Source organism: Lottia gigantea, assembly GCF_000327385.1.
Source record: "Lottia gigantea unplaced genomic scaffold LOTGIsca_59, whole genome shotgun sequence".
Lineage (NCBI taxonomy): Eukaryota > Metazoa > Mollusca > Gastropoda > Lottiidae > Lottia > Lottia gigantea.
Window position 1 is genome coordinate 1,327,734 of NW_008710013.1, and position 27,654 is coordinate 1,355,387.

At 33.0% G+C, this 27,654-nt stretch overlaps 2 protein-coding genes across 2 annotated transcripts; both read left to right on the forward strand.

Moving 5' to 3' along the window:
- The first annotated feature begins 5,976 nt into the window (after positions 1 to 5,976).
- LOTGIDRAFT_235118 (hypothetical protein) lies at positions 5,977 to 13,516 on the forward strand. The gene is made up of 4 exons (XM_009063675.1): positions 5,977 to 6,176; positions 8,955 to 9,296; positions 11,482 to 11,652; positions 12,144 to 13,516. Exons 2-4 carry the CDS (start codon positions 9,092 to 9,094, stop codon positions 12,833 to 12,835), a joined length of 1,068 nt encoding a protein of 355 aa, XP_009061923.1. The 5' UTR covers positions 5,977 to 6,176; positions 8,955 to 9,091; the 3' UTR covers positions 12,836 to 13,516.
- A 4,190-nt stretch (positions 13,517 to 17,706) lies between these two features.
- Positions 17,707 to 24,816, forward strand: LOTGIDRAFT_235119 (hypothetical protein; the record flags this gene model as incomplete). Its single annotated transcript, XM_009063676.1, has 5 exons — positions 17,707 to 18,676; positions 18,847 to 18,867; positions 19,344 to 19,444; positions 20,141 to 20,188; positions 23,980 to 24,816. 5 exons carry the CDS (start codon positions 17,707 to 17,709, stop codon positions 24,529 to 24,531), a joined length of 1,692 nt encoding a protein of 563 aa, XP_009061924.1. The 3' UTR covers positions 24,532 to 24,816.
- Positions 24,817 to 27,654: the final 2,838 nt, after the last annotated feature.

The window sequence follows — 27,654 nt, forward strand, 5'->3', positions numbered from 1 at the left end:
TTTTAAATACAAAATATCAATATCAAAACACTACTAGTTCTTCTACTATCATCAATTCTGAGCGTCCAAGGAAGACCCAATTGAACCTAGTTTTTACTTTGTGGTTGTAGTTCAGAATTCAAACTTCGTTTATTAATGCTCATCCGTTTATGAACATTATTAGATCCACTAAATGATCTCATTAGTACTTTCTGAACATATGCTACAAAACAGGGTGGTATTCACCTTATCTGCTATTCTTGTGCATAAGTATATTGTGCGTTTTGTCATAGGTATTACATTATTTTCAGGAATGTTCCATATAAAAGCTACAAATAGCTTTAGTAATATACTACACACATGAAATAGCTTTCCATTATAATTTTTACAACACGTAATTGCAGAACTTCTCACATAATAATGCTAGAAAAAACTGAATTAGTGTAAAATAAACTTTTCTATTATTCTGATTTCTAGATCCCCGAGGCCTATGGAACTATTGTAAATAAAATCTAATTAGTTATTATGGTCTATTAATCAAGTTTTTTTTTATGAATTAGTTTATTTTTCTTTGTCAATATTATAAATTACTTATGATCAGTAAACCTTTCGAATGGCCTTCTAAATCCGGAAGTGGAAAGCTGATGAATCTGAAGTTCATCATACAGTTGTGTGCTCAATACTTATCAATATAAAACTGAGAGTTAGGTCCTACTTTTCTTCACCTGAGCCTGGTTCAGAACAAAGGAACCGCCATGTCATGTGTAACCATGTAAATGAAAATCTGTTTCCAGGACAATGATGGACCCCTTTACACAAGGCTTCGAATGACCACTTAATGACAATAATAATAATCGCTTTAAAACTATAAATATTAGACCAATAGCTTTCCTTGCATTTCGCTCAAACAAAAACAAAATTAATCAACAACAAATACACAAGCAATATAAAATTGATAACAAAATAAACGCATTATGACCGTCAAACCGATAAATTTACATACAAATTTGACCAAAAACTGTAGCAGGCCGACACTGAAATATGTTGATTTTGGGTTGGTTAATACTTTTAGATTTGAAGAGATGCTATTCCAAAGGCTAGATCCTTTGAAAGCTTAACTGTATTTGATGAGGGAGATTTGTGGTAGATCCTTTGAAAGCTTAACTGTATTTGATGAGGGAGATTTGTGGTTTCGGAAGTATGATTATTTTATTGATGTTATTGAAAGGGTTAATATGGAACGAAATATTTTAGATATATGTTGGGTACTGTTTATTTAAAATTTTAAAAGCATAACTTAAGTTATATTCACATTAATGACATGCTCTGAAATTAAGTAAATTAAATAAAATGTTTTAATCGTTTAATGCACTCAATAATACTTCAAAATTGGTTGTTTATCATCCAAGCAAAGCCTTACAATAAGATTTACGCCCGACTCATTTCATCATTTTCATATTACGTAAACATTAAAAAAAAAACAAAAATAACAAAAATAAATGTAGGCATGAAAAAAAAAAATGAAAATAAAAACACATTCATGCATATAAAAACTTAAAGGTCGTTTCACTCTTATCAACACAGAAAACCAAATTTTGCTTTGTGTTGCCTTATTTACTTACTGATACTAATGTACAAACAGTGTTTTTACTGTTATCTTATTACAATGTGTTGTTAAACTTTGATTAACTCTTTGTTGTTTAAGACGCAACTTTCATTTAGGTAGCGTAATATTATGGCCAGTTTTTGTAATTGAGTTTTTTACCTTAAAGGTATTAAGTCTGTTGAAATATTTTTAATTTCTAAAAATATTAACTTTGTTCCTAGATATTTCAGACCAAGAGTACTTTATACCCAAAACACATCATTTTGGGTTGGAAAATGGTCAAATGGGTGCCAGCCCTGAGACGTTATTAAGTTGTGTTGATAATATCAATCATGAGAGTCCAATCTTACAAAGTACCCATCAAACGAAAGCGATTGATGATATAGAAAGAGGAAGACTTTTCCAAATGAAAAGCTGCAAGACTCAACTATATTTACCTGCCCTAAATTGTCAATGACTAATTTTAATGTCTCTTATGACTTGAATAGACGCAGCTTTTAACTCGTTATGATTCGAGCTCTTTAAAAAACGAAAAACCTTTCAAACATATTTGGGAGTGGATAGATTTCTTATTCATTACACGTCTATAATTTTTAATGTAAATTAAAAAGGAGTTTCTCAAACTATTTAAATGATACGTTCTTATAGCTGCTGTTACAAACAATATTTTTTCATTAATACAGAATCATTTTAACAGAATATAATAAAGATTCTTTTTAAAGACTGCTTTCCTGTAAGCATGTAAGCTGTAAGCTATTCGGTATGTTGATGAATGAAGAAAAGCATATTTTCGCTATCAAAAGTTCAAAAGCTGGAAACAGTGGATAATGATTTGGAAAACAATCACACTTTTGTCTGGTATTCACCAAACGTCCACCTGTAGTAAGACATATTGTATTGAAATTCGCTTCTGATTATCTTACAAACAACTATTTCTAAAATATCTTGAACAATATTGTCGATTGTCGAAAAAAGTTCTTAGTGTGTACAGTTCGGAAACTGATGCCAAACTCATACAAGATTGTTTTTGTTACCGAGATGTAAATGATGTTGACGAAATGGACTTTCAATGATCTATTTGAATCCATGTGATGTAAACAAAATGAAATACCTCTTGCCAGGAGATTCCCAAATGCTGTTTCATTCAGATGAAATTTATGTAGGGGGTTTGTCTCACAATCTCAAGTAGGGCCCATCCAATACATCTGAATCTCTGCTAATGCAAATCAGATGGAAATCGAAACAAGGAAATCTTTACCCTCCTGATTTTGATGATACATTAACCTATTTACTATATATATTCAAATTTTAGTATGTTGTACTTTCTTTATTACATCAAGGTGTTCCTATTGGACAAAATATTTGTACATTGTTCTAGTGATCCTGAATATAAACTGAAAGAAATCTCCGATCTTTAGTGACGTACACTGTAAAAAAAATTTCCTTCCATTAACAGAAAAAATTCCGGCAGCTGATTTACCAGAATTTAAATTTTGCCTTCAGTTATATAACAGAATTTCTTGTAAAATATTTGCTTTAAATAACAGAAATATTTTACGACAAAATCTGTTAAATTACAGAATGACTAATAATATTTCCTGTAATTAACAGAAAATAGAAAGGATATTCTGGTAAATCAGCTGCCGGAATTTTTCTAATATTTCCTGTAATTTAACAGAAAAATAGGAAGAATATTCTGGTAAATCTGCTGCCGGAATTTTTCCTTCCAGTTCTGTAAAAAAACAGAATTTTAAAAAGGATATTCTGGTAATAAATCTGTTGCCAGAAATCATTTTCATTTTACTGTAAAATAACAAAACATTTCAACTTTATGTGTTTATTGGTATTATTTGTGCATTTAAAATAATCAGAGAAAATGATGTTAACTACACCTTTAATTATACATACAACTGAAAATGTGGGCTGTATAAAAACAATCTCTTGCATAAAAACAAATGATGAACTTGAAATACATACTCGTCACTAATGACATCTTTAACATTCGGATAACTAATGACATATTTTAATATTCTCATAAGTAATGACATCTTCATAACGTTCTGATTTAACTAATTCAGATTTAACTAATGTCTTTTTTTATTTATGTTGACACTCTTTTCTCCATTGCCCATATTTTATTAATATTGACAGAACCTGTGGCTCAGTAATGCTACTACTTCACCATTTTTAGTGTTCCACAAGGTTATAAGACTCCATCATCCAGCGCAATACTGTTCATGATGCAACTCTAATCATTATTATAAGGCCTAATTGTTTTTGATGTGCACAGTTAATTGTTGCTCGTTCGAAAGTCAGGTCAATCTCATAATGCTCCGTAACTTTTAGCTGGTAAATAATGGCAGAAACTCTAAAGAAAGGGAAAAGGTGACATACCTGAAAAGATAAATTTAAAATGAGAAAATATTTGTTGTGCTAATGTACTGTAGTAGTGTAGTAATAGTAGGGCACTGGATCTTTCAGTTCGAGAAATCCAGAGTCCAATTTGCCCTCGTTTACGAATTTTGTAATGCCTCGCCCACGTGGTGGATCCTAACATTGAGTGTAAATGGTTAAGGTTTATTGACAAGAATATTAATGACAGAATTCTCATTCCTTGTATTCTTGTACTCTGGTGCAATCATAACCGTAAAAGGCTGTAAGTACAAACAAAAACAGAAAAAGAAATTATAAATTAAAAATAATAAAATATGTCACTTATCATCTGTGGCCGTACAAAATAATTTCTTAAAAGCAAGTTGCACAGTTTGACATTCCAGACATTGCAAATGTTATTAATAGTAGGTACAAACATTTTATATAGTGTCACATGTACAAAGTTGGTGGGAAAACTGACTTGAGGGATCTATGCATAATTTGGCGCCATTTTGTCGGGTTTGTTTACATTTTGGTAAAAGTTTTCAGACAGCATGAACAAAGTTAAAATTGCAATAGAAATTATGGATCCTGTGATATTTCATATCGTTGGAGGTTTTCTTATGTAATCGGGTATAAACTTACATTGAGGTTGGCTAAACCTGAAGAATTAGAGAAATGAATTTAAGGACTTCATTGCCATAAAAAAATTATTAATTTTTCTACTCTCTTAGACAGAAGAGTTCCAAACAGAAAGATGACTCTTGACAAGACTGATCTAAGTTTCAGACCACAAATACCACACATGTATAAAGTGATAAAATGGTAACATTACAAATTTATTTAGGCAATAATTAAAATACACTCACCTGTGAATTTGTATTCAGTGATCATTTCCACTCTACCCAAGACCAAGTAAGCTAAGCCTAGTCTAGTTCATCATGTAGGATAAATTTAAGTTATTTTGTCGTTGTCCCCACACGCTTAAAATTCAGTAAAACATTTTGCAGTTTTTGACATGCATCTCACCTTATTAAATTTAATTTAAGAAATTCACAAAAATCCCTTCGACGTAGCCTTGTTTTGATGTGGGATAAGATGGCGGCGTGACGATAAACTGGACTCGTGTCTTTACCGATGACGTCATACCTACTTTGATTGACAGGTCGAAACTATCATAACGCAAAATCACAGTTTCCGTAAATTAACAGCAATCCTGTTATAATTTTCCGTAAGGAAACATAAAGTTCCTGTCAAAAAAACAGTATGACCACGCATGCGCAGACTTCGCTTATCTACAGACAAAAAATGATAATAACACAGAATTTACGTAAATTTACTGACAAATAACGTAATTTTTCTTAAATGACATACGACAAAGATTAATTTACGTAAAATAACATATTTCCTTATTGCGGAACTAACATTCTGTTAATGTAAGAACAAAGTCCGTAAATCAACAGAAAAGTATGTACATCAGCAGAAATTTACGTATATCAACAGAAAATATCAAGTAAATTTCTGTAAAAAAAACCGACTTTTTTTACAGTGTAGGTCATCGTGGTCGTTAGAGATTTGAAAGCTGTATGTGATAATTGGGATAATGAAACAAACTCGATGAGTGATAATATTATAATATAATATTTTACAGGTATGACGCCGCTGGGGACGTTTGGCATATAGTGTGATATTCTAACATGAGCTATGTAGGAGATGAAAGAAAAAAATGAAAGAATTTTCAAAGATGTTTTCATTTTCCCCCTTAATTAATCGTTATAGTATAAGATCAAACAGTAGTTATCTGGCTCAATGATAAGTGGAACTAAGAAATTTAACGGACTATTAGCCAAATTTCAAAATAATCAAACGTGACACGCAAGGACCCTATCAATAAAAGAAAAATAATGATTAGGCGAAGCTTTTATAAAAACAAGTGTATATTTTGAAAGGAGGTCGTCTTTTATGTGAAGAATAAATAAAGCTAGTAAAGCTATTAGGACTTCTAGGCGTGGTATGAGGTGAGGGTGTTCCGCTCTATCTACCGTCACGTTTATACTTTTTACATCTACCTCAATTATATAGTCAGATATAGGCATAGATATAACATCTACCTTTATAATCTTTCTCTTTATACATTTCGTTTTCGTCAAGATTCACTGAAGACAGGGTGATAGATACAACATTTATGGATTTTAAGAAATAAACTTGAAGCCTCGAGGTAAAGTATATTTCTGATATTTTAACTGTTTGTGTGAAATTAGGTCAAAGCAGGTTCACGGTGTGTTGAATTGTTTTATATATAATATAAAGTCTTGTTAAAATCCCAGAACCCCGTGACAAACGACATTCCATCGTGATTTAACAGGATCCACGTACGTCGACAACCTAATAGATTTTGAAGGCGCAAATTTTCTACATTCTTGACGGATAATCAAATCATTCTACAGAAACTTGTATTTTAATATCGAAATAGTGAAATCACAATGTGAGTATTTTCCTATCACACTATCAAATCCTGAACGCTGAAACCCTGTTTCAAAATATCAGTTACAGTACATGTTAAGTATTTTATTACTATTATTGCGAATTTTAGAGGATAGGGTGAGTGAGTAATTTACATGTGGAATATGGTATCAACTATAACACACCATGATATGTTTCGGATACTCAAACATTGTCAGTGATGTTTAGAAGTGAGAACGGGCTTGAATTATATATTTGTTCTACACAGTAGAATATCATTTTAGCCGATCATTCACACGGTACACAAAGTACTCCTGTTAAACGTATTTGACATGTTTACATTGAGTTACACATTATAGGAAATAAGATTTTGAAAGCCAAAGAGTTATTTTAGTTCACTGGCCACTATAAGGGAACAAATATAATGCGTAAAAATTAACAAAAGACTGTTATGTGAAGTATACAGAAATAACTAACAGCGCTTTCAATTCAATGTCCTACGACTAAAACTTTAAAAAGGCAACCGTGAATCGAATATATTTGACGCGAAACAAAAACAAGATATTTCCGTACAATCTTTTAAATTATTCGGAAACAAACATTATTTTGAAATTTTGATATAAAACGATATTCTTTCATTTATAAAAGGAACATGAATTGATAAAAGATGTCATGTAACTGTTGTCCTATCGATGCAATTCGAAAAACGTTTAAGGAAGTCAATCTTTCGAGAGGAGACGAGGGTAGGAAGCGTATTGGGGCATTCATTTTTTTTTTTTTTTGAATTTTCAAGTTAGTATGTTGAATTTTCAAGTTAGTATGTTGAATTTTCAAGTTAGTAACTTGAATTTTCGAATTTTCAAGTTAGTATGTTGAATTTAAAACGACTTGAAAATTCAACTTAATAAATTCAACATACTAGCTTGAAAATTCAACATACTAACTTCAAAATTCAACATACTAAAATGAATGGCCCTAATACGCTTCCGTACGAGGGCCATTACGAATCGCTTTTAATTTCTAAGCGTAAATGATAAAATATAAAGTGAACCAACCATGTCATATATTTAAAAACTTGGATTGAACTTGTTATAACTTGTGAAACGATTCAATGGTTAGATTATTTCTAGTAATATGGGAGTCAGATTAACTATGCATTTGACCCCTATTTATAAATCCTTATTGTTAGCCCCAGTTTTCAATTAGATACACCTGAAAGGATGTATATACCTGACGAGTCATTAACGTAGTAGGTGAAGAATGTGATAGAATAAAGGCTAGGTGTGGTCTCTTTCACATTGCAAATTTCGTAAGTTATTTTATTTATCACATGAATTTAAAATTTATATTGTTATCGAGGGCCGATTTTCGTCAGTTTTTTAGTCACAGATTGGGGTGAATAAGAATTATTAAAGTGTTTGTATGTATGTAGGTCATAATTATAATACTCACAATTAACGTGTTGTTTATGTAGGTTATAGACTCCATTAGGTAAATACTTGCCCAATGGATGACCTTAATGTTTATGTAAAATGTTACTTTTTGTTGTTCTCACAACCTATTTTGTCTTAGTTCTTTCGACCATTCTGGCATTATGTTTACATGTTCACCTCATCTAATCCCGTCTAATCTTTATGATCTTTTGATTTGTTTCGTTTAATTGAGCTATTCATTTTTATTCATCCTTAGTTGATGTTGTTGTAACAGAAATAAAGAAGAAAAGAGTACTGTAATAAAAACTACATTTGTTATCTAATGAAAACGAATAACTATATCCTTTGTCTAAAATATTTATAATCTCCACCACCAGTAAATTGGTAATAACTCTATTAATTTGTTTCAATTAACCGAAGACGAACTTCAAAATTCTTGTTAGGGCTGAATCACTTTTAGAATTGGGCTTTAATAATGCAATATGGATAACCAATGTTACAGTTTGACCAGGTGGATTTAATATGGATTAATTCATTTTACATATAGGTTCCTAAATGTTATTGAGTTCAGTGTTTAGATATGATGTAATGTATATAATAATATCGTTATATAGTTACGCAACCATATTACAATTCAATATTGTTCTGTATAAATGCTGTATTTGAAAGAAACGTTGACAAACATTTTAATCATTAACATGGAACACAGTTATTTGATAACGAGCATAAACTGATACTCGACGAGATAATATTTGCTGTATCTTTTTCTTATACGATCGCATTTGTGTTATGTGCATTACCAATGATAAAAATAGGATAATGCAAAGATAAATGAGATAGTTCAGTTTCAGTTATGGTTTGTTCTGTGCTGTCAAATTTTATTTTAAGTGTCAGAGATCAACGATAAGATAAAAGACGGTGCGAGGAAAGCTTTAAAAAGTGTTAAATCATTTACCATGTATTTTGAAACTTTTATTAAGCAACACGAGTTAAAGGTCTTATCGTTAATTTTTAACGGTAAACAGTTACTGTACCGAAAAACTTCGTTTATACTGGCTCTTGATATTATTAAAATGCTCTTATTATTTTTGTCGATTCAGGAAAAAATAACATATTTTGGTAGTATTTTAATGGTGTATATCTGCTTTTAATTTAAACTATCTGGAGTGGAACAGGACAGTATTTATTGAGGATAAAGACTTATTGTTACAATATATTCTCTATAAACGGATCAAAGATGCACGAGAAAGCTTGGATAGGCATGTGCTTCTTCATTTCCCTTATTGGTGCTCTGCTTCAAATAGCAGCTTATGTCACTCCTATGTGGTTATGGATAGTGAAGGGGGACTTCTATCTTGGTATCGGTTTATGGTTTGTAGTTGGATGTGGTGACAACTGTACAGCAGCTCAAGACAGTGATCCCGTTTTCAGTACCGAAAGCAGTAAGTAATGATTATATATTTGTTAATAAATTATTTGATGGGTTTATTAGTAGGCTGATGACTCCTAGTGGTGTACATTGTTTGCAAGAGTTTTCTCCAAATTTAGAGGTTATATTACCTTTGAGCTCCTCTATTATAAGTACTATGGCCGCATTTAGACAGTCACAAATTATCTGGGCCGTGTCAGGAGTACGGTTCGGCATATAATATCGTAATAGAGCATATCGTGTTTGCAATGGTTTGCGCGACTGACATTCACAAAACATAACATTTTATTTCTTTGTGTTCTGAAAACAAAATCAGAGATTTTCAAGAATCGTTTACGTTGTGAACGCGACAAAATTAATCACGACTTCAAAATCGTCGCATGTTTATGGTTGGCGGCATTTTGAATGTCCTCGTTTCTTTCACCTCCACTGACTGGAGAGCAGGTGTATACTTATATGACTTACTATTCTGAACCAGTGAAAACAGCGCAGTGTTAACGGCCAGCCGGGCCGAGTCTGGACCGAGGACGATTCATTTCAAGCAGGCCATTGTTTATGGCAGTGTAAACGTGGCTTATAACTCACACCTTATGCAACTCAACGACCTAAAAGTCCACATAGCCAATGTTATTTGGTAACCTACATGTATTTCATTATCTCGGATAAAGGAAGAACTATCTGCGCTATTTGTCAATTTACATAACCACATACTAGAGCAATTTAAATCATAACTATTCAAAAACTTTATGCTTGACTACAAAGCACCTCATTACCTCCAAACCATTAAACAATTAACCCCACTCCTGGGTTTAAAATTCCTGGCCTATATCTAAAGAAGAACATTGACGGAGAAATGTATATATATATAATCCTCTTTAATAAGAAATATATATATTTATATATTCGTGTTTTACCTATTATCGTACAACGTCATGACGTCATCTAAAATTGATCAAATATATTTGCACAATATCGGATGACTGATGTTCACCGTAGCATACTATTGTAGATACATATAATATCCTTACATTACTTAACTCCACCCTTTATATGCAATGTCTATTTTCGTTTAATTGCTAAACTTTATGATAGATAGTTCAATGTTTTTTAAATGAATCTGGGTGTAATATAAATCCAGTTAATGATCTTCATTCTATGTATTTAAAATCATCAAATTACAGTTTGAACACCATATTGGGTATATGACGTATGCGTTGCTACATAAATTCAATATACTCAAAAAGAAATTAAGAATGATAAAAATAGAAAATGAATTGCGTAGTCTGGAATAAAATGGCAACTCCATGTCCGTCTGCCCACATTTCTTGTTTTCACAATGTAGACTACAATGTTTAACCGATCGGTCAAGTTTGGAATTGTTAATAACCGGATGAATGGTTTCAGATTTATTGCCCTTGACTTAGTAAAACTTAATTATCCGATCTTGATGAAATTTAGTATATATTGACGAGATCTCAGTCGAGGTTCGAAATTGATAACAATCTTGTGAACAGTGGGCCTGATAGAGTCTACAATTTTTATCCGATTTTGATGAAACCTTCATGTATATATTGATGAGATCTCTGTCAAATTGGTAATAATTGGATGAACGGTTTTAGATTTCGCGGAAGGGCGGGTTTGATTCTTCCAAATGTACAGGCCTAGGGTGGAACAGATACCTATAGGAAACAATTTGATAGATTAAATAAGATGCCACCACAAATCTCTTTAACGTTTGTCAATTCAACCCCAACCTACATTCTGTCAAAATAGCATCCATAGGCTGGAATAGAGACAGGTGTTTCGGTCTACATGGTCTTTAAAGTACGTTTTGTGATATCCTTCCCAGTGGCGTCTATATTAAATGAGAAAAGAGAGTGGCACCTCCCCCCCCCCCCCCCCTCTATATTTTCAAATTTATGAAAGAATTGCCTATGATTCCCACATGTCAACTCGCCAATTCATCTAATAATTCACAGAAACTCCACTGCCTCTTTATCTTTTAAGCCTGTGACAGTTTTATGACAACGTTAAGCAAGGTCGAAAACGACTTTGTTACCATTAAAACTAATACCAAACTTCCACAAGAAACTATAATGAAACCCGTGCAATCGTTCCTTCATATTTCATACAACGTTGGTGATATTGTATTCCAATTTAAATTTATATTTTAAACTTTGTATCATTTATACTTGCAGATTCATACTACAGTAATGCAGTGTTCAACGTCTTGCGTGGGTTTGAGACAGCGTGTTTGATTGGTGCAATTTTATTATGTATATTCCTCTTAATACTTTTCATTGGTTGGAGTACATGGAACAATATGGCGCAATTACGAACTTCAGCCATCATAATGTCTTTTATAACATGTGAGTTAATTCCTTACTTTTAAAAACAAATACAGATCCTTTGAGAGAAATAGAAAGTGTAAAATATTACCCATGTAAATACCCCACGATCATGATATGCTATGTTTGTTGTTAACATCTTAGGTTATGTATGCCAGCTTGGTTCTTTGATGAAATGTTCTAGACAGACTATTTGATGTCTACTGACGCTTGTTTTGCTGACAAATCCGTTTTTAACAGTCTTGAAAACGGTTAAAAAATTCAAACAGTCTGTAATAAAAACAGGATACTTGTCGATAACAAATTGTTCATACTCTGTTTCTATAATTTTTTGATGTATCAATTTCCGAATGATATAGAAATATAAAAAAAGGTTCAATATTTATAAGTTTTTGGTTTAATGTGCTTTTTAAGTTTTCGCTTGAGTATAGTTGTGCTTTGTTTGCTTTGGTTTGTGTTTGATTGTTCTGATTTGCTCTTGTTTTCGATAAATTTCTGTGTTTTCTTTTCAGGGCTATGTTTACTTTTTGGGCTAGGAATATATATCGGAGGATATCATGATATAATATACTACAGCCCACGATTATTTGATTCAGAAAGTTTTCCCTGGTCAGCTATTCTCTCAATCCTAGCTTTGATTTGTATATTACTGGTAACTATATTCTTGCTCTGCTGCACCACATCTCCAAAACCCTTGATTGGTATTCCGATTTCCGGCGATTCAAAGATGGCTCTGACACCCACTATGACGGACTTCCAGAACGGAAAGAAGTACTACGTTCCGTCACCGTATACCGACGACCGCCGCATAGCAGGTTTAAATGATGAAAAACCAGCAATACACAACGGGATAGGTTACAATAATAAAGCCTATATCACTGATTATGAAGATCGCAATTACAATCCTACTAGTTACAGACCACGTTCTTACGCTGAACCATCGAGAATACAGGATGACATCTCCTACAGATCAGCTCCTCAACCTAACTTTCAGAGTCTAGATAGATATCGTGAACCAAAATATCTTGAAAGTAATGAACCTGTTTATTCCCACTATATAGAGAGAGCTCGTCCACCAGCAGGAGGTCTTTCCGTGCTTCCACCGATCACCAGTAACCCCGACCGCAGTAAATATACTGATCAAGTTCGACTCGGTGCCTCTACAGCCTTTATGTATAGACCATACGCCCCTGAACGATATTAATATTGTTACTAACCGTTTGATTAAAATCATATAATCAAAATATTTTAAGAAAAAAATAATTTTATAACTTAAAATTTTTCATTTGGAAGAAATGGATTGGGAGAAAAACCGATATTAATGATTTGCATGTTAAAGGTGTGTTATAATCCGTTGGTTAAGGCCGGGACACCTTTTATGTTGTTGGTGCAATGAAAATCTTCATCCATGTTTGTCAAGGATTCTGGAATGTTAAACTTACAATTTGTACTAGTAGGTTAACTAATTCATCGGCCTGTTACTTGCTGGTTACTGTATATTCATTGCTTCACTGCAGGCAGCTTCATTCTCAAAAGAAGTGAACTAAAAATACCTTTAAACATCACGGAGGGGAAGCTCATTTTCAAAGATGGTTTGCTTTCAGTGTAGTTTAAGAAATATTTTTTTTTAAATATTTCCACTTGAACGTCTACATTCAACAGAATATGAAAATCTATTTGACTATCTACAGACTTCAACATAATTTTAATACATTTTCAATTTTTTTTTTATCTAACATCACTAATATTATACTATATCTAAATGTATTGTAAATATTTAAATGTATGTCATTACTAATGTGGTCTTTTTAAAATAAATATTAATTTTTGAATTAAATTAAATGTATTGTTTGTTTTTTGCATTAAAGATTAGAATTAAAACTACATGTAAACGGTTGTTCGGGATTGTTTGCAGATTTCCCTGTGCTTTCGTAATTTCAATTATATGTTGTTGTTACAACCACTCTTACGAAAGTAACATTTCTCTTGGCTCACAGCACTGAATGTTTGCTTATTATATATCAAGAATGATATCGTGACAGGGACAGATGCGCCATTTTTTCACATTAGCCTCAGAAATTTAAGCCTTCTAGTTCATGTGTGTCCGCGTTTGCAAGTCGTCTTTTCTTGAGACAATACCATATATAGAAAAGACATCTATAGAAATAGGAACAAATGTTTTTAATGAAAGACAATTATTTTTACTGTGTTAAACAACAGTAACACTGTTTACAATCAGAACGAATACCTCAAATGTGTCGTCACTATTGTTATCAAATATTTATCGATGATACCAAGAAACCTATCCTTTACTTTTATTGCCATCACAATCATTACCTTGCAACTAACACAGTATAGTAGCAGATGGATTTTAAACGACTTCTAACTACTCTCAGAGAGAATCTCTAGATTTGTATGGTAAAACTTGTTATTAGACAATTCAAAAATTCCTATTACAGAAGATAATCGTAATTATTAATTAGACAAAATTATGTCTTTGACAAAAACAATAATGATGAGTAAGAACAACAAAATTTTACAAAACTTTTGACAGTTGTAAGTCTTAATTTAAGATTTTGGAGTACATGTGTTACTGCTCAGTTAAGCTACATATGAAGAAATAGGAATTTTTAAATTGAAATCAAATAATAGAATTGACGAAATAACAATAAGGAATTAAGAACATTGGATTTTGAGCTGTTCAATCTCTCATTTTTACATGACTATGTATTTCTACGCACCAAAACACAATCAGACTAGCATGGTTTAGAAATTATCTTTGTAAGTTGTTGTAAGACTATAGAACTGTACCAGCTGGTGATCCACAGGGCTCCTTGGCCCGTTATTGTTTTTGATTTGTATAACTGATATTATCAATATTTGCAGACGACTATATTTAAAAATTGGTTTTAAGTAGTGCGAAAAAGTTAAATATTTGGGCAAAAACGTGGCTGGTATCCTTCAACCCGCTGAAAACTGAAACACAAGCACTATAGACTACTAAACGAAATCCAGTTTTACCTACACTGAAATTAGACAATGTACCAATAAAGGAAGTAGATTTTAACTATAACTGGAAGGGCTGTGAACTGCCTCAGACCGTTGAAATATCGTCTTACTATGAAAATCTTTACAAACCATGTATTCTTCATTTATCTTGCCTTTCTTCGATTAATGTGACGTCATATGGGACGGGTGCACTGCAAAACTAAAAGACTTGTTAAAAAATTTCCAGTTAAACGCACTACGCACTAGGTGCTTTTAGAGGTGCCAGATACAGACTATTATATCATGAAACAGGTCTAGTAACTCTACAAGAAATACGACAACGTTATGAATTAACCATTATGTATTAAATTTACCACTACTTAACCTAATATGATAACCCATACAGAAAAACTAATGATTTAATCGAATACAATTGCAGGACAGAATTGTTTTATATATCCTTCATACCACCAAGCATTAGAGATAGGAACTTCCCTATTAACATAAAAAATCAATTACTATGTAATTGCCGCCTTCGTCTTTCTTGGACACAAATGGACACAAATTCCTGCGTCACATTTCGTACAACCCTACATGGCTTTGTGGTCACCAATTCGAATACTCTGGACATTACCTACTCCACTGTCTGATACATTCTGAAAAAAACTACTCTCTACCTTTTACAAGCTACAGGTCTGACAATGAACGCTCTTTTATTTGGAAAACCATGCAAAAAATCATCATTTTCGAGCAAGTTCATAATGTCATTCATTTAAGCAAAAGATTCTGCGGTATCTAGATTTTCAACCAATATCACCAGCACTTAGGTGTAGGCATCTGTAAATATATTCGATTTTATTCCAAAAGAAAAACAAAATTATCATTATTTCACTAAGTAACTAATTAATATTTTTATGTAATTTCTTTGGTTTTTTTGGGAAAGGGGTAATATAGGCTTCATTCTTTGAAATAAATAAAATATTCTTCACAACAACAACAACAAAAAAGAAAAAGAAAAAAAAAAAAAACAACAACAAAACACTCATAACACTTGCAAAATAATCCGAAAATTCGAGTGACCCTTCTGCTCCCCCTTTGGCCCCGCCACTGGTTTCAGATTCAAGTTTATATCAAATAACCGTTCTGCTCCAACTATTTTCCCTTCATGATTAAAAGTAGATTTTGTTCTCGATCTCAGTGGTTGTTCGCAGTTTCTTGTAGTCGACAGAACTCACTTTTACTGTTCTTTTCGAAAGTCTATATTGAAACGTGTAAAGGGAGTTAAATCTGGTTAATATGTTAACTTTTATAAGGTTCGGCAGACACACCTATCGAAGCGATTGATCGATTTTAAAAAGGCCACATTTCTGTAGAGCTTATTTGTGGGCCGATTTACCGGTTTTCATGGTTAGATAAATCTGATTAATAATAATTTCAATTTTCAAATCAATCGCCACTTTTCTGATCTATTACAGAATAAAATAGACAAAATCCCTATACAATGATTTCCAATAGAAAAGAAATGTTGGTGATTACAAACATTCTTACCAAATTTCGTTAAATCCGTTTGCCTTCTACATTGTTTACGAGCTAAAAATTTAACTCATTTATAAGCATGGATAATAAGTTCATATTGAATATATTTCGATTTTTTTTTATTTTCGATAGGGGTCATCTGTGGGTAATAACAAACACAACAAGTTTCGTCAAAATCCGTCAGGAAACGAGCTCTGTATCGTATAAAACACATTCGGTTTTCCAAAGTCACGTAACCCCACCCACCGTGTAAATCAGAAATGTAGACAAAAACCATACAGATTATTTATATGAAATAATTCGAACAATCTAAAAGAAATAATCCAAACCGAAAGTTCTGCATGTACCTTTATCTTAGAATTATCATTTTCGCAAAAGATTTTTTTATCAGATTTGTATGAATTTGGTGTTTCAAAACCGTGTAACTTTATCTAAACCTCTTGGCAACAAAATTTTGATTTTATTTTTTCTATATTCCGTATCAAGAGGGGTAGAATTTAGTGAGTAATCAATATCTACGAAAGCCTTTTAGGCCCATCAAAATTTCACAATTTCAGATTTCACAAGTCGAAATTTCGGATTCTACAAGTCGAAATTTCGGATTCCACAACTCAAAATTTCGGACTCCACAATTCGGGTTCTACAAATCAAAATTTCGGATTCCACAAGTTTGGACTTGTTGGAATCCGAAATTTCGAATTGTGCAAAATACATTCAGAAAAATAAAATAAAATTTTTAGATGAGCCTAAAAGTAGTAAAAGGCTTTCGTAGGGATCCGATGACGGTTTGCGGTTATAATAATATAGTTAAAGTAGATCAATAACACCGTTAAAGATAGGCCTAGTTAATATTTACTGCCATCATATTTCAATTCCATATTTTCAAGGCATAGTATTAATACAATAAATAACGATATGACGTCATGATATTGTCTTAGGGAGATGTTCTGTGATGGATTTATAATAATAGAATGAAGGAAAATTTATCAATGTGAGTTCAAGGTTTGTAAATAAATGATATAAAGATAAAAGATTCTTTAAATCGACATACTTCATTACATAAGTTTGAAGACATACTGACTATACATCAGTACAATATCCTATTATGTATATAAGTCAGGAAACTGAACTGGGGAATGTTCTTGTAAGAAGGATATCAAAAGGATATGATTGACAATGTTTCATCTATTAGTTGATTATAAAAAGCGTATAAATAGAAAAGGCTAAACCCATTTAGAATCATATCCTTGTAAGTATTCAGAAAGATTGTAGAAGTTTTTATTTAATCAGTGTTTTAGAAGATGTAAATTGTTTGCAATATCTGGTAAATATTATTGTTGTTATATTACCGATTAGCGCTACTAACATCAGTTAAATAATGCTGAAGTCTTCATGTTCTTGGGTTGGTTTTACTGATATTTGAATTGTTTAAATATTCGGAATATTTCAAGAAAAATCTACTTAGTGATTTCGCGGCTCACTTGAACTTATAAGACCCGTTCCTTGTCGACATTTGTAATTTTTGTTTTTAGTAGATAATAATCATTAAGAATGGCTGGAAGAAACCCAAAATATAATACATGGAGTCACCGCGGACGAAGAGACACATTTGAAACAAATTTTCATATCGGAGAAGATGACCAAACATCAAACAGCTCAACACATAATTCTCTTGACGAAGCCTCAACCCTAAATCCAAGATACAGAAACAACTCACGATCTGACAGCTTGACTGAAAATAGTGAAGACGGTGACGGTGAAACGCCAGAGGACGAAGGCAATTTAGAAGATATCACTTTGAAGACAGAAAATGATATTGAGATTACAAATGAGATTAATGAGACCGTTGTCACAGATAATAGTATTGAGGGCATATCAGTTTCAGACATATTGGTAAACCTAAAATCAGATGGAGGTGATAAAGTATTTGAAATTGTTGTGGGTGGGGCGCGCTCGGTTTCATCATCACCTAATCCCGTTGAAACAAATAAAGTCGTGTTAAGAGACAAACGTGGACATAAATTACACTTGACAAGGCCAGAGTCCAATTTTACGCCGACATTGAACAAGACTAAAAAGAAAGTAAAACGGTTCCGGTCGACAGGAGGTAGTATATATCAAAAAGACAGAGAGAAAGATGTATTTCTTTTGTATTTCTCAGACGGAAAGGCAACCGCCATGGATTTATCCTTCGCTTTTAAAAGACATAGTATAGAATGGTGCGAATATGAAAAGGATTTTAACCCCTCTCATAGTATTTTGTATGACCTATCTGTGTTTTTATTTACATGTAAGAGAATAGTTGCTGTATTATCTCCAGGTTTTTATCAGAGTAATCTGTTTATGTATTTCCTTCAGACTACAGTTAAATACTGCGTAGATCATGGGAAAAATGCTCTTATTCCAATACTCGTAGATACAACACCGTCGGACATACCCCTATGGTTAAATAGTTTTCGATATTTCCAATGTGTCCATCCAAATTGGACTGAAGATGTGTGTGAAGTATTGGCAGAAAAAGGTAAAAATAATGATAAGTATACTACGCTGTTCAGTAGTTTTAGTCAGTATAGCATGCATCAGTAATATCTCAACACAATACGGATATGTGACAAAATTTATGAAAACGAGACAATATAAAATGTTGAATATAGTTTTAAATGTTCCCAGTTATTATTTGTCTCTTTTCAGTTCAACCACTCAAATGTAAAGGTATGTTAAACATGGTAGTGTAGGTGTAGTATTACTTAATACATTATGATGGTATATACACGAATAAATTATAACTTTGAGTAACAACATGTATCAGGTTCTGTTTTAATATTTCTATATTATAAGTGGTCCAAGTATATTTGACTTTAGTCACGTGAGTTGATCAAATCTTTACTTATGGAGTCTGATTTTACTGCCACCATTATTACAAAAAAAATGACCAGAAATTAGTTTTTATCAGATCCAATAGAAAATTGAAATCTATAAAGTATCTAAATGAAGTCTACGGAAAATTGAAAAATGCAGAAGTTACCACAGAACTTATTAGTTTTACTTAGGCTCTGGTCTCATACAATAACAATATCGGTTATGTTATCTGGACGATTGTCAATGTCTATTCCTGGGTTAATTCGCCTATCTAAGACTTAAGTAGAAATACATTAATTAGTGTCTCCATACATTGGTTTTCATTTCAGACCATGTTTGGAATGAACATTTTAATACAATAAGCTCTACTACATCAGAACCACTTAATCCGAAAAAAAAACTGTCCAAAAGAACGGAAAGAGAAATGAAGGTAAATATTATATTACACAAAATTTAACACTATATTGTGTTCATTTGACAAACTTGCAAGAGTGAACTAACGGCTTTGTGAAGTTGTTTATTATTAAACAGTCAAAAAATCTAAAAAAAATATTTAATATGGGTATTATTGCCCTTATTCGTGGAAACGCGTTCAGCTTTTTACTTGTAAACACTCAAGAGGGCCCAATTCTCGGTAAATTTTAATGAAACTTTTTTGAATTGTTTATTATCAATATTCAAGAAAAAATAGAAAAAAAAAGAAATGAAATAAAAAGAAAAAAGCCTGTGATTATTGCTCTAGTAGTATGAAAATGTTACTCTTGAAATGTTTCATTAAGCTCTTGTGAACCTCCTGTACGACTACAATTATTGTGGGCGTATTACGATGGCCATCGCCATTTCTAGACATCTTTTGTAGGATGTGGGGCATGACATTCATTTCCAGTAGTATGGTCAAGCGGTATCCAATTTGTAATAACCATGTGGAATAAAATATCATCTCTTTCAGGAAGAATTGTAAAAGATCATCTGGAAATCATTATTGTAATCGACACTTTCATCACTTTTATGGTGAAGTATTCCTCTGCCACAAATTTGTCTTTGCTTGGTTATAATTATATTTAATTAGCTCGAAATCCCCCACTAGACACGGCCAGCTTAACTTTATTTAATTCTGTAATTACAGATTTGGCTGCAGACAAAGTTCGGCAGCCTTCCTCAAGAATTTCAAAATGTAAGTAATATTTCCATATTCGGAGCCCATATCTTTTCGTATTATCACTACATAATTAAACCGAAACAAAAATTAAATTTGATTCCCTTGCTTTGAACAATAAACCGCCACGCAACAATTACCTTCATCTGTCAACATTCATGCTGGAGAATTAAACATTATACAATACAATGATGGAGAAATGCTGGTAAATGAATTGCCAAAGTATTTTTCGTCGTCCACTGTATACAGAACAAAACAGGGTTCACATTTACAACAGTGCTTCTCAACCTCTATGACCCACTTCCCCACCTGAGAAAATTACTAAATGAAACTAAAAAGTGGTCTGTTGGCACAAAATTTTTTTTTCCTTATAACTTGTAAAGGCGAAGTTGAGAACTGAATGTTGACACATACTAAAATGGCTTTTTGATTTTTTGATTTTCAGTAAGGTTCATCCAAAGGTGATAATAAACAATTTCACCAAATTTCGTAAAAGGTTGTCAAGAATTATGCCTTCTAGAGTGTTGTCAAGCTAAAATTGAATGTGTTTACAAGAACAAAGGCAATAACTCATACTAAACATTTGTCGATTTTTCTGATTTTCAAAAGGGTTCATCCTTGGGTGATAACAAACTTTCGTACTAAGTTTCGACAAAACCAGTCAAGAATTGTGCCTTTTATAGTGTCTACGAGCAATTGTGGACGGACAGACAGACGGACCGACATGGATGACGACAATATACGCCCCTTATTTCATGTGGGCGTATAAAAATGACCAAAAAGATCATGGCACCTGGTAGGTCTGATGAATATATACTTTGTATTTGATATTCCATGCAACAGAACTGCCTCCCGCCATTTCACCCAATTCTTCAATCATTTCAATTGTCCACCCTTACCACGTGCTCTGTGGTTTGAAAACAAAATTGTATCCTTTCCAAACTCAACTCTGATTCCCATCAAAATTCAATTTGCTCAAAGAAACCTCTGATGGAGACAAACTGGCTTTAGGTATAGTTTCAAACTGATATTTAAAGAACACAGCCACGAATTTACATTACACGTACAGTGCCATGGAGATGTCAAGTCTCTTGTTGATTTGGAACCTTGTGTTTGATGATCTGGAACAAGGAATGCTACCTCTTTGAACGGACGGGAAATTTAAAGTCTTAAACTTGGTCACTAAGTGTATATATTCATCAGATTTACCAGGTACCATGATCGTTTTGGTCATTTTTATACGCCCATGTGAAATAAGGGGCATATAGTCGTCCGTCAGTCCGTCCACAACCTTTTACGAAATTTGGTGAAATTGTTTATTATCACCTGGATGAACCCTATTTCAAATCAAAAATCAAAAAGTGTTTTTTAGGAATTCTTGGGAACACTTTTAGCACGTTAACACTAAAAGTCACGATTCTTGCCAGATTTTGACAAAACTTGGTAATATAATTTTTCAGTATCGCCCAAAAAGTTCAAAAGAATGAAGGTTGACTATTTCATACTGGTACTTGTTACTGTACTGCCAAATATTTCAAAAATCAAAGCTGCCAGCGTATATTACATTGCCTGGCAAGCTATCTTAAGAGATAGTATACTTTTAACAACTAGCTTCGTTAATTTCAGGCGCAGATCGCCGCGTCTAGGGCACAGCTACGAATGTGAATAAAGATATCTATAGTCAGGCAAGTTAATATACGCTTACTCGCAGCTTTGTTTTTAAATAGTATATTTGGCGATCACCAGCCACCACTATTCTTTTGGGCTATGAAGTGATAATTAAATGTCGTCTAAAATGTTTATAAGCTAGACATCAACAGCTTTTCGAAAACAGTAACTCATTAAATGTTTTTTTTTTTCAATTTTTGTATTTTATTTGTTTATATTATTTTCACATTTTTATGAATAATTATAAGAAGTTTCATTTTAATCTGACGTGATATCTGAGTGGTTGTGGGCACTATTTAGGGCCATGCATAAAATGTCCCTTTTTATGGGACTGCATTGTGGCCCCACGTGGTGCACAGGGACATCGTAGAATAGCCGGTAATGTCTTGATAGTTCAGTTTTGTATAGATATTAAAAAGTTATTTGGCTTTTTTTCAAGTCGACCGTTCTCAAAAACTAGCAATCCACAACTGATCGGAGCAACTCCAATATATATGTCTGGCCCTAAACATGCAGATTTCCCATCAGTATATCAAGTCCGTGGAACGGGTAGGACCAGATTTGGCAGATCCGACCTGGCTCATAACAGGTTTTCTTTTCTGTATATTTTCAGTTTTTTTCCAAAAAATTTCAAATATGATGTTTCAATGTTGTTGAAATGTTGTTTAAGTGTAGACAGAACATGTTGCAAAAATGTTGGGGAAAAGTTGAAAGTGTCAACCCTGCATTAATCTATTGATGCACGTGTTTTGCAAGATGGAATCATTATTTCATACTGTATGTTTAAAGCTATCGTTTTCTAACAGGGATACAATTAATTATAGAAAAAAAAGTGTTAAGATTATCTGTCGGCCATTCATCTTTGCTGAAGAAACATAACCGCCACACACACACAGCATAAAAACCAGATAAGACAAGCCCAATCGATCAGTTTCTGAATCGATATCTAGACCTCGAACCTTCAACATCGATTATCGCCACTCACAAAGAAACCAACTAACCTTGAATCTAGCCAACCTTGACCTATTTTCATATTCTTGCTCGTGAAATTTCACCAATTGCATTTCATGATATAATACAGATTAAAGGATATATATTATACCAGGCCTTTTTGTCTAAAACCGAAACAGAAGATACAAATATATTGTTAGTTATAACTCAACTTATTTTCTCAAATATTACTCTGCTATTAATTTTTAAGCTATAAATAAATATACAGAAGAGGATGTTGTAAAAAATGTTAAATTTTTTGATCAATTACATATTTTGCGGAAAAATAGTTCAGCAAGTAACTGGTATTCCTATGGGTACAAATTGTGCTCCCTTGCATGCTGATTTATTTCTCTATTCTTATGAGGCTGAATTTATTCAAGATCTCCAACACAAGGGAAATAAACATCTAGCTCGTTCTTTCAATTCCACTTTCCGGTATATAGATGACGTGATGTCCCTTAATAACTCCGTTTTTGGAGACTTTGTCGATTTTGAAATTAAGTAATAAGAGGGGGTAAATCAGAACAAAAAGGAGTTACTTCCCATATACAGCCATCAGACTACAAAGGGTAACGTATCATATAACTACTTCTTTGTATACAATAATTTGCAATCTACAGGCCTAATTATAGCGATAAATCTAAAATATTGTATAAATGAGAATGGGTATCATGTAAGGAAAATAAAAACGTGGACACATTTAATACTGTTTTCCAAGTCATCATTCGATGTCTTTGATAAAACGACACTGAAAAAAAAAGTAAGAGTGGTTTATTACAAGAAGTAGAGTTTCTGCTAAGTTTACAAGGAAATGGCTAGTTTCAAGGGTAGTTGGTTTCACTTTGAGCTCAAGATCTAGATATCAACTGTCTTACCTGCCTTTATAGCAGGTGTGTGGCGGCCATATTTCTACAACTGACTGATATATTTTGGGCGGACAAGCAGGCCTATTTGAAATATATATATATATTAGTGTAATTAAAGTATGATAGCTTTCATAATCTATAGGCTTAAACAATTCAGTTTCTTTATTCCATTATTGTTATTACTGTATTTTACTACAACTGACACTCAATTTTCATAAAATTTTACCTTCTGACAGCATGCAGTGTTATATTATTTTATTTTTAGAGATGCTCTAATTGTAGGAACGATCTAATGCTGGTGAAAACGAAGAAATTGAAAAAACGGAGAACGTGAGTGCAAAGAGAGGAGTAAACAGTGAAATAATGTTCGCTAATCAACTACGACAAGAAAATAAAAAAGTTTATGACAGTGCAGACACATTTATTGAAGAGGGTTTTGATGTAGCTGTCGGAGATATCTTAGAAATTTGTGAAACTTGTGAGGACGGGAAATATGTTAGAGTTAGAAACAGTAGGGGACAAACAACAAGTATGCCAAAGCAAAATGTGTTACCCAACGTATTTTTACTTCCAAAAGCAGCTGTTGAAATGTTACAATTCCCAGCATTGAAAGCAGAAAACGATGCATTCGAAAGAGAGTTGCGTTCGATTGGTATGAAGGTCTTTACGACAGTTCATTCGGCGCCTTTAAATTCCCGATATAAATTCCAAAAAAATGATATTTTTGCAAAAATATATGTGAAAGGAAAATATGCGAATGTAAAAAATTGTCGAAATGAAATCTTATTCGTGGAAAATCGATTTCTCAAAGAAAAAGATTTCAAACAGAATTAAACCTAGGAAATTAGGTTGTTGCAAATAAAAGTTTTGTCAGGAAACCTCTTTTGAAGATAATTTACATTTTGGTTATAATATCGTTATGCTTTCAGAGATCATCTTTTGTCAGCATTAGAATAATATTATATTTATTTGCAATCTATCACGATTTATAGTCTTTATACACTATCACCGTACTATTCAAATCATACAAAAATGCACTTATTAGCTCCCAAAGTTTCTTACAGTGTATGTAGTTCATTTATGACTAAAATATCTTGAAAAAATTCATATTACCTTGTAGAATTTCTAAATTACATCTTATCCTCAAACTGTGAACAAAACCATTTTCCAGTAGGACAGCGTCAAACATTTTCACATTTATAATGAATCCATAGAATCTTACAAACCGGAAAATCACACATTATCATTTTGCCATATTCAGGTGGGCCATTTTTTTTAGTCTCAGAAATAAAATTTTCTAGCAAACCCCATCAGTGATAGTGTTCACAGCTCGCTGTTGAAATTTTAGCCTTCAAATCCATGTGTGTCCAGAATTATCCGTGTTCGAATGTAGAAATAACGACTCGTCAAGATAAGATACTCTGTGATATATAGAAAAGAACTATATAGCAATAGTGAGTAAAATTCTAAGTTTGAAGTATTTTAAAGGAATTATTCGACCTTCGTACATTTCTAGTACATCTAAAGACTATTTACATATATTCAAGACTCAAATCGACCCCCAAAATGGCACATCTATCCTTTAGTACAGTAAAGTACATGTGGTTTGTTTGATCATCAGACAAACAGTTTTTTTTTATCAATACCACTCACCTCTTAAACTGTCGTAACCAAATATTACCCATACAAGAGTCATTGTATATGCATACAATATTATCAGTCAGTTCCGATTTTTTTATGATGATGATGATGATGTTAGATCGCGTGATTGGGAGAGAAATGAAATGAATGGAGTTTTACGTCCTACTTTGCGATAAGGGAAATTTTGCCAGGACAGCGGCATTAGCCTGCTCTTTTTCGATTTTTAACTGTCTAGGGATCTTTAACGTGCACAGCCTGTAGCACACGGGGCCTCGGTTTATTGTCAAATCAGAACGACTAGACGCTTTTTCCATGTCAGCCCCTCGTACCTGCATTACTGACAGGGGGAAACCGGGTTGATAAATCCGAAGGTATTATCTCGACTTATGCCGGGATTGAACGCTGGACCTTCAGGTTAGCGAGCAAGCGTCTAATGAGCCACCGCGGCACCCGTGATTGAGAGAGAGAGAGTTTGTTTGAATTTGGACATGGACGATCTGGTTGGATTTGGAATAAAGTTCTTTTATCACCTCTACTTTGATTTATTGAACTTATGGTCACGACAATTTGGCGTCGCCGATAACTGTGGCGATGTTACTTCTTTAGAGATGTGTTAGTTGTGGCTTTTGTGACGTTTTATCAATTTTTCATGGTAGAAATTGAAAAAAAAAGAATTGAATAGACAATGTTTGGGAAATATTTGGGAAATACCCCACATATATCGCAATGTGAATGAGGACAGCCGTTTATTTTTCAACTGTGTATTATTCAACTGATATACGGACATTGTAAGAGCGGAATATTTCGAATATTGTGTAGAACTGAACTCTAACATTCAAGTGTTGGTGAAATTTCAGAAGATCTGGATTAGTTTGCAGGCCTACAGTGCTTGGACATTTTCCCGCCATTATAGAAGAATGTAAACACCGCCCACTCTCCAGTAGCGGTTCATCATTTCTTATTTCCTGCAATTTCCTAGGAACATTCAAGTGTTTCGTGGGCTATTTTTGATCAAAATCAGTGATTTTTCATTCCTCTCATTCAATTTTTGTTGTTGAAATTTTGTATTGTTTATTATAATTTGTAAATCTCTGACTGACAGTGCGTGTGTGTGTGTGCGTGTGGGGTTAAAAGGGTCCTAATTTACTTTTTACATTCTCTAAGCCTAGTTTTGAATTATTTTGTATCTATTTTAATGTATACCTGTACTCACCTTGTCCTGGTTTTTGTGACATTACCTAGGTCTATATTTAGTAGTTTGAAGGATCACATAGAACATTTTAAAAAATGTCTGGACCAGGTAATATAGGTCGAGGCGACGACACACAAGCCCGTAATGAAGAATAAACAGAAGTTCTAAAATTACAACATCTTATGGAGACTAGTCTTCAACTTCAACAACAAGAGCAAACCAGATTAAGAGAAAAATTGGCAAATCTTACTCATAGACTTACTTCATCCCAGCCTCAATTAAACCCAGCCCCAAAAATTTCCCATATCCCAATTCTAAAGTTAAGGATTTCACTGGAACATATTCAGGAGATGAACCAAATGTTGAACTTTATCTTGAGGATTGGCTCAACAAAGTACAAAGAGCAGTGGATAGCCCACTCTATACCAAATACAAAGGATAGGTATTGTCTCTACTACTAGAAAAACATACAAAAATCAATTGGGAAACAGACACTCAACAAGATTATGATGTTATTATTGCTATGCTAAAGGACACATTTGTTGGCAACATTGGATCACCATACTTTTGGAATTTTCTTCAATGAAGCCAAAATGAAGGATTCTGAATCTGATTAGAAGTTTTGGCCAGAGAATATTATGAGTTTGACTCCTCAATCACAGAAACTATCGTTATTGATAAATTTCTTGCAGGTATTACCGACTCGGTACGAAAGAATTTTTTTCGAACACACGCAGCATAAACCAAAATTATTAAAGTCTTTACCAAAAATAATTCACATCGCTAAAACCAAATCAGTTTTGGAGATATATGACAATCAAACTTCTCAGTGGTAACCAAACTGGAACTGCATCAAGAAATGATAATTTTACTTCTGATGCCAGATCTTATCAAGATTTGCCAGACCATCGCCATCACCAGCCTACCCAGGATTATCGAAGACGTATATATAATATAATAATAATAATACAATTCATTTGAAGAGCGCCTACAATCCAGCAAAAAATACTGCTCCGTGGCGCTATTTTCACATTTTGTAAGACATATAAAAGTCTAAAAACCAAAAATAAATTGGTCGAATAAATTCATTGTCATATTAAAATAGTTATGAAATATTGAAAATG

Excerpts from the sequence above, each read along its gene's own strand:
- LOTGIDRAFT_235118 (XM_009063675.1), top strand. The coding sequence starts at position 9,092 with ATGCACGAGAAAGCTTGGATAGGCATGTGCTTCTTCATTTCCCTTATT. Across the intron at positions 9,297-11,481 it reads CGTTTTCAGTACCGAAAGCA|ATTCATACTACAGTAATGCA; the intron begins GTAAGTAATGAT and ends TTATACTTGCAG. Across the intron at positions 11,653-12,143 it reads CATAATGTCTTTTATAACAT|GGCTATGTTTACTTTTTGGG; the intron begins GTGAGTTAATTC and ends TTTTCTTTTCAG.